Source organism: Palaemon carinicauda, chromosome 27, assembly GCF_036898095.1.
Source record: "Palaemon carinicauda isolate YSFRI2023 chromosome 27, ASM3689809v2, whole genome shotgun sequence".
Classification (NCBI taxonomy): domain Eukaryota; kingdom Metazoa; phylum Arthropoda; class Malacostraca; order Decapoda; family Palaemonidae; genus Palaemon; species Palaemon carinicauda.
This window is the reverse complement of record NC_090751.1, coordinates 89,274,883-89,283,788: the sequence shown is the minus strand read 5'-3', so window position 1 is coordinate 89,283,788 and position 8,906 is coordinate 89,274,883. Positions and strand designations below refer to the sequence as shown.

Here is an 8,906-nt window from a genome sequence, read left to right as displayed (position 1 = left end):
ATGGGAGATGGTGAGTATTAATCTTTGTTATTTGCCCTTTTCTGTATTCCATTTGTTTTGACATTAGATAATTTTGCAATTAAGTTCCTTTTGAATTAGATTTTGTTTATTTTGAATAGTGATGATGATATCAGTGAGCGTTGATAAATCCCTTTAATGTGGCAAAATTCAGCCTCTTAGCCTACATTGTAACGTTAGGAGATTAAAGGTATAAAGGGCAATCATGAATGGCAGAGGCAAGAGACAGTGACATTGCCCTATCGAGCAGGACAGTGCCCTAGAGACTGACCATGTATACATATAATCAGCGCCCAAGCCCCCTCTCCACCCAAACTAGGACCAAGGAGGGCTAGGCAATGGCTTACTGATGACTCAGCAGATAGACCTATAGGCTCCCCCAAATCCCCCATCCTTAGCTCACAAGGATGGTGAGGTTTGAGCGTTCACCAGTCAGGGACGTTACCACATCGGCCACCACAATCCTAAATAGAAATAGATATCCATGCTATGAGTGTCGCTTTCCAGTATAGTGATATATCGAAATTCAAATGGATTGTTGAATCAAGGGTCCCAAAATGGTTTTATCTGAGGTTTATTAAAAGAAATATTTTATTTTTTCATCTAAAATATGTTCCTACTTAACTGTATTTGCAATAGGCAAGTAATTGCAAGGTCCGGGATTCGATCCCGTGCTGAGTCTAAAAGTCGACCCCACCCTTTTAGCGCCGGAAGGGAAAATCTTCTGTAAATGTCTTATAATAATACAGTATGAAATAAAAAAATAAGAAAATGAATTATCCTTATTTGTATACATCGACCCATTACAAAATGTGTCGGTGCATGTAGCCATATGCCACAATGTAATTTAAAAACCAAAACAATTTCTGATTAGTCATATTCATGTATTCTTTATTTTTCTTGTGTCTTCTTTATTAACAGACATGGGAGCAGTGTCCGCTGGGAGGAGCTACGAAGTTGGATGGGATGAAGGCGGGTAAGGAATGAAAAACGATCTTGGTGATGCATCTGATAAACGTCTCCAATGTGGATATATGTATATATACTGTATATATATATATATATATATATATATATATATATATATGCATATATATATATTTATATATAAATAAATATATGTATATGTATATATACATGCATATATATACTGTATATATATATATATATATATATATATATATATATATATATATATATATATATATATATATATATATATATATTATATATATGTATGTATGTATGTATATATATACATATACATGCATATATATATATATATATATATATATATATATATATATATGTAGTATGTATGTATGTATGTGTATATATACTGTATGTATAAATATATATATATATATATATATATATATATATATATATATATATATACATATATATATATGTGTATATACTGTATATATATACATACATACATACATATATTTATGTATATATATATATATATATATATATATATATATATGTGTGTGTGTGTGTGTGTGTGTGTATCCGGTCACGCTCATCAGCATTGCCAAATGTATAACTACTCTCTTTCTCCATCCCTTGTGTAGTGGAAGAAGGTGTAGTCATACCCTGTTAAGAGGTGCTGGAAAAAAAGTTGAATCTGTGTATGCATGTGCATATAGATCTGAATATCTGGCCATCATTATTGACGGGTCGCGTACACTAGCTCTACATATTCGACGACTCCGATAAGCTCAACTTCTGCCGATGTGTCTGATATACTCCCCCTATGCGGATACCCTTGGAAACCTCATTTCTTGCATTAGTCATAATAACCTCTTATTATTTTGGATGTATTTGCTCCTTCTTTTAAACAGATATGAAGATTCCATCGACTGCAACGCTGCCCTCGGCATCATTGGTCTACTAGGGCTCATTGAACTCTTAAGAGTAAGTCAAGTTAATTTTTTTATCTTACTGATGTTATATCTCTCTCTCTCTCTCTCTCTCTCTCTCTCTCTCTCTCTCTCTCTCTCTCTCTCTCTCTCTCTCTCTCTCTCTCTCTCTCTCTCTTCTATTTTAAAGCTGATAACTTTTTATTTACCTAATTAACTGCCTTGGCCAATTGATCAATTTATCTCATATATATATATATATATATATATATATATATATATATATATATATATATACATATATATATAAATATATATATATATATATATATATATATATATATACATATATATACATATATATATGAATTTATATATATAAATATATATATATATATATATATATATATATATATATATATATATATATATATATATCTCTACATATGTACATAAATATATATCTATATATACAGTGACACCCTCTATATTGCAGGACATGATCGAAGATATGACCAAGGAAGACGCTCCAGCAGAGGGAGAGAGAAGAAGTCTTAGGACTCGAAGGTCCCTGGGAAGCTTTGCATCAGGTCTTTTTCCTACTTTCTTTGGCGACAGCTCTCCAGGCTTCCTCCAGACACTACCAGTTGTCCTGGTACCTTTGCTGGTTTGTAGATTAAGACTTACCCGTTATTTCCATATCCACCGGCGGAATGTTGCTCTTGTTAATAACAAATTATCAGTTTTCATCTTCCATCAGATGTTGCTAAATTCTGATGAATCATTTCTTCAAATTCAGATTAAGCTATTGCTTTGATGTTGATGAATTACTTCATCGGCTACTATGACTTATCTTGAATCTTTTACCTAATAGCTTACCTTTTTTCAATCTGTTTAATGTATGGATAACACTTTGGTGCAGAATATATCTATATAACTATATTCAGACATAATTAAAGTTTTGTGCAATATACTGTATATATACAGTATATATATAGTATATATATATATATATATATATATATATATATATATATATATATATATATATATATATATATATTTATACATATATATATATATATATATATATATATATATATATATATATATATATATATATACATATATATATATTTATATGTATGTATATATATGTATATATATATATATATATATATATATATATATATATATATATATATATATATATATATATATATATACATCAATTTCTTTCATTGGTCGAGGAACTTCACATTCAGAATACCATTGCACCGAAGAGGGACAACTACACATAGTCATAGTCTTGATGAGTAATATGTTATGTAATGATGATTTCTTAAGTACTAAACGTAAACCATCATAAAAGTTAAATCTTAAGCACTGAAACCACCTGCCGCTCATTCTTCTCGTGGATTATAGGTGCTATTTACTCAATATACTTTATATCATGTCACAGCATCCTTTATAATGATACCTCATTCATATAAGAGGGCTAATGTTTTGTTGCTCATTCCAGCACTCCCTGGTAGACGCGAACGACGGCTATGTTGACCCATCTTGTCTAGAAAGAAGCCTGTGCGAAGCCAACCACCAGCTAACTGAGATGTCCTCAAGCAATGGCTTTGTCGACCAAGCTGCCAGCGGCTTTGTAGCTTCCCTGTTGACCAAAGTGGCCGCCAAGTCCTTCACAAGCTTCGACTCGAAGCGGTACCGAAGCGCGGTAAATGCAGCTGAGGCAGGTCGAGGAGGAGCTAGCTGTCAGTTAGCCTATCCCAAATGCGAATTGTTGAAGGATCGTCATAGACCGTTGGCAAGCGCCAACTTCACAGAGTACCTCCGGCGTCGTATGGATAGTGCGATATAGCTGAAAGAATATTTTTGAATCTTTTGGAGATTTATCATATATCGTCATCATAGCATTTTTTTTTTTATTCTAAGAGGTTTACATCCCCGTAATAAAAATGCTATATGGGTTTAGTTCTTTACCGCCATTTTCAATTTCAAAAGTCGTGCAATATCATCAGTGTTATCAAAATGATCACTATCTATTTTCATATATGGCATGGCTAATTCATGCTAACTATTTATTTCATTTGATATCTATTTCATGATGAGTATGCCGTCACTGCTATACCTAGGGGCCTCAATGTTGTCTGTGTTCTGTTTTCTATTTAACGATGTATGTTAATTTGTGTATAAGTAAAAAGCTACTTAATTCTCAAAAAGATGCAATTTGCAAACAATATTCATACAGGAATTTAAACAATGAGTCTGTTTATATTATCATCAAATTTTGGAAGAACTAATAATATTTTCTTTAAGACGAGTTACGGGTGTATTATTGATATCTTTTCATCAACGTTACCAATTTTTTTTTTCTAAATAGAGACCTAATTATTCACTGAGACCAGGTAATTCTATTCCGAATAAAAAGTATCAGATCGTCTTTGTCGTGTTCTTAATTCCAACAATCCCACTCTAACAAAAGGTCACATTTCTGAAACGGTAGAGCGGCGTCAATGACCTTAAATGCCAGGATGCCAGAAAACCTTCGGCAGAACGAAGGAAACTTACTCCAATAGAGGTCCACTAAATATAAATTCAGTTATAATGAAGCTTTATTAAAACATGTGACAAAGTTACCGTTTTCTTTTGTCCACTAGTGTAAGCGACCAGTCAAAAATGGCATTAAATATTTATGTAGATATGCATACACACAGAGATTCAACTCTTCCCTAACTTCAATCTGCTATAGTCCATTTCTTTTAGCGAGGCAGAGTTGCACCGACTCGCAACGGTGCCCTTTTAGCTCGGAAAAGTTTCCTGATCGCTGATTGGTTAGAATATCTTGTCCAACCAATCAGCGATCAGGAAACTTTTCCGAGCTAAAAGGACACCGCTGCGAGTCGGTGCAAATATGCCTAGCTAAAAGAAATTGACTATAGTTCAGCAATTTGTGGGAGTGTGTGGTTTCCGAGTGTGCCTCGGGGGTTACCCCTTCTTACAAGGTATGACTACTCTCTCTCTCCCATGATCGTGACAGGAAAGATTTATTTTACAGGGGAGGTTGGCGTGAGGTTTAGTTGGAATAATCTTGTCTTTTTGTACATTATAATTTCTTGAACATCAATACACAGCAAAGCGAATATAAATTACAAATTACGTGAATGCGCAAATCATCAAATAAGTCTATAGAGATTCTGAAGATTATGCTTTTGTGGCAACGTAACTGTAAGGTTCTACCAGAGAGGCGAGGTGAATGCAAATAACATTTATTCCACAGATAACGAGCATATTTACAAGCAGTTGCGAGCATGAAGGTCACAAAACTCAAATAAACTCAAACACGCAAAGGCAAGCTTAAACAGGTTGTTTTCTTATCAGTGTGGGCTATTTTTCCGTGTTGGAGCCTTTGGGGTTGTAGCATCTTGCTTTTCCAACTAGGATTGTAGCTTAGATAATAATACTTCCCTTCTCTCTCACTAGTTATCTTCGGGCAAACGCCCGTGCTGGTATAAAACTGGTTTAATTTAAACCAACCAGCCACCAGCATACGTGAACATTAGTGTCAAATGTGACGAGCGCATAAAAGAAACACCATTTTCGCTTCCCGGCATCTATTTGACAGAAATAGTAGATAAACCAAAGGCAAGAGCCCGTGCTGGCATTTAGACTAACATAATCCAAATTGAACGAACTTGTTCGAGAGAAGTTGGGGTCTTCATTTTCTTTGGCTACGGAGTAATGATGACGGGACTAATCGGTCTACAGATGTTTCTGATGAGACGCAATGATACCTACTGGAAAATCTGTCAGAAGTGAACCATTGATCAAAATCGTAATTATTTTGTATTTAGGTTACACCAGGGGTGGCCAACCTATGGCGCATGCGCCAACAGTGGCGCATTGCACGATTACAAGTGGCGCACTATACCCCAGAGATAATAAAATAAAAACCATGACTGCTCATAGAAAAATGAATGATATTGATTTCCAGGAAAAAATACAAAAAAAAAAAAAAAAAAAAAAAAAGCTCAAGGGGACCGTCTGCTATGTCCTGCATTTATCAATGCAAATTTAGTGTCAATATCTATCTATCTATCTATCTATCTATATATATATATATATATATATATATATATATATATATATATATATATATATATATATATATATATATATATATATATATATATAGGATAGAAAGCGGGTTAAAGTTTGTTAGGCGCATCTGAATAAGAAGTGAAAAGAATTGGTGCAAGGAAAACAAAAGGTTGGCCACCCCTGGGTTACACCAAACCCTACAGTAAGTTTTGGGTTAGACCCATTAAGCCTTGCTAGCGTACATTTAAGAAATAAAATACAAGAAGCGTATCACCAGACTTCAACAAATGAAACTAGTTTTTTTTTTTCGAATGAACGTGTTCTTTATACAACCGAGTGATAATGTACTAACTGTTAAGAAGCGATGTGATACTGGATACTTTCGTAAAAGCTATCACTCAACTGATCAACAAAAAGTGAGACCATGCACAAACCAAAGTATGTCATTGTCGCCCATTCTCGTGAACTTCTATTATCTGTAAGCCGTTATTTGGTCTATCAGTCACGCTTCGTTTTGTTAACTAGCGATACAGTTACTCTCAATTATCTAGCTTTGAATTCCTGGCTATAGTAATATAGTTTATCGACTTCAGACTCTTGTAACGAAATTTCAGGAGAGAGACGAAATGATACTTTTTGATGGAAATACAGACGAATATCTTTATAGCATTTTTTTTTCTCTATGATAAAGTTTTAATCCGTCCAGATAAAGATAAATAGGTTTAAAGGTAACTCGTGAATGGCAGAGGCAATGGACAGTGACATTGCCCTATCAAGCAGGACAATGCCCTAGAGACTGACTATATATACATATGATCAGAGCTCAAGCCCCCTCTACACACAAGATATAGTTGCTGATGACTCAGCAGATAGAGTTATAGGCTCCCCAACCCCCAACTCCATCCTTAACTCACAAGAATGGTGAGATTGCAGCGACCAAAGAAACTAACAAGTCTGAGCGGGACTCGAATACCAGTCTGGCATTCACCAGTCAAAGACGTTACCACATCTGTCACCACATTAAGTTTAGTAAACACCCTGAGGGCCGACTTTGCAATCCATATTCTTTACTGTAGTTTATATCTACAGTATATCCGGTTCCTTAACTCAAATCTCGTAAAATTTAAATGTTGGTTTAATGGGTTGATCTGAAAAGGCAAATTTATATAAACAAGATCAAGTGTATTATCAAAACTCTTCCTACCCTTACAACAAAATATATCTGGACATAATACTTTGGGAGATCTTTTAAACAGCCACGCGTTCAGAAAACATGGAAGTAAAATGGAGTAGCCATGATAATAAACTCAAACCAAACCTAATACACAATTTCAAAAATTATCATTTAGAGTGTTTTTCATAAGTCTGGTTTCTAAGGAACTCTGTAGTCAACCTTCAAGCAGAAAGTCAAGCGTCCTCTCCCTGACACAAATTTAAAGAGAAGCGTAAAACTTGAGAATAACGGAAGTTCCAACTCCAGAAATTACCTTTTGTTTTCTATATCTAATCACATTATTTCTTTTATTCATATTAGAAATACGTTGAAATCACAATTCCGTGAAATAGACAATTAATAGAATTGCTGAAATTAATGAGCCTTTTATTAACGGGAGTTTATTACAAGTATTATTTTAGAAATACTGAAAATTTTAGGTTCCCGTTATGTAGATGCTTTTTTTTTTCTGATATTCGAAAAGCAATAGGAATGAAAAACGATGAAGTAAGGAAACTTGTGTCTATTACATTAATCTATTAAAGTTTAAAGCATAACATTGTTTTCAAAAGCACGACCGCATAGTTATGCAACATCAAGAACAATTATTTCAAGAAACTAAAAATATCGTTGCCAAATGTTAATAAAACAATCTCTGCCATGTACAAGAGAGATTAGAGCTTAGTGTGACCCCTACCAGACGTAGGACGATCATTCTCCTGTAGGTCCTTTATCCGTTAACCCCAACGGCATCCTGGCCCGGTCTCAGCAGCTAGGCTGAGGTTACCCTGATAATATCCACCATTGCAGTGTTAGGGAACCGCACACTGAGGTGAAGGTGTAAGGATTTGTTTACGGTGATTGTTTTCTGTTTACTTTACGAAATCGATATATGGTTTAAGTCTATATAGTGATCGATTCGTCAGGATGCAAAATTTAAACAGTAAGTTACAATTGAACAATTGTCTTGTGACATCAGATTAAGAAATAACCTTTTATGAACGGCTATTTTCAAATCCCGAATTGTAAAAAGTATACGATGGAGAGAAAATGATAAAAATGTAGTCAATATATCATGAACAAAATTATATGATCTTCCCAAAGATATTTCAATAAAATGCCAAGTAACGTGAATATCATTTCGTCTAGGTTCCGCAAGATCAATTGATTATGAGCTAGCCAGGGGTGGTGGTGGCTACGGGTAAGTAGCTGAATTCTGTTTTAATCATATATATATATATATATATATATATATATATATATATATATATATATATATATATATATATATATATATATATATATATATATATATATATATATACATATATATATATAAATATACACACACACACACACACACACACATATATATATATATATATATATATATATATATATATATATATATATATATATATATATATATATATATATATATATATATAATGGTGTGGTGCCTGTTTGAATTTAAAATAAAGACCAAATTAATATAGAATTTTACTGATTTATGTTCGCAACTGCAGACGCTTCTCTGCCAGGTGGACTCCATATGGCGTCCAATTCCCACATTTTCTAAATAGAGAATAGTCCATAGTTACTCCATTTGGAAATGTCTCTTCCCACTATTATTATTATTATTATTATTATTATTATTATTATTATTATTATTATTATTATTAGCTAAGCTGCACCCG

At 33.4% G+C, this 8,906-nt stretch overlaps 2 protein-coding genes across 2 annotated transcripts in view; both read left to right on the top strand.

Annotated features, from left to right (window-relative positions):
* On the top strand, nt 1-4,288 carry LOC137621020 (uncharacterized). The gene is made up of 5 exons (XM_068351460.1): nt 1-10; nt 940-994; nt 1,869-1,941; nt 2,383-2,553; nt 3,409-4,288. Exons 1-5 carry the CDS (start codon nt 1-3, stop codon nt 3,754-3,756), a joined length of 657 nt encoding a protein of 218 aa, XP_068207561.1. The 3' UTR covers nt 3,757-4,288.
* A 3,730-nt stretch (nt 4,289-8,018) lies between these two features.
* The window catches only part of LOC137621242 (uncharacterized), a 7,854-nt gene continuing 6,966 nt past the window's right edge, over nt 8,019-8,906 (top strand). The window contains exons 1-2 of the mRNA XM_068351639.1: nt 8,019-8,152; nt 8,359-8,410. Of these exons, the coding sequence (XP_068207740.1) occupies nt 8,137-8,152; nt 8,359-8,410 (68 nt within the window). The 5' untranslated portion in view covers nt 8,019-8,136. The remainder of the gene's footprint in view (nt 8,153-8,358; nt 8,411-8,906) is intronic.

Bases quoted from the DNA above. Each gene is read 5' to 3' on its own strand.
- LOC137621020 (XM_068351460.1), top strand. The intron at 1,942-2,382 runs GTAAGTCAAGTT...TCTATATTGCAG, and splicing joins GGCTCATTGAACTCTTAAGA to GACATGATCGAAGATATGAC. The intron at 2,554-3,408 runs GTTTGTAGATTA...TGCTCATTCCAG, and splicing joins TTGTCCTGGTACCTTTGCTG to CACTCCCTGGTAGACGCGAA.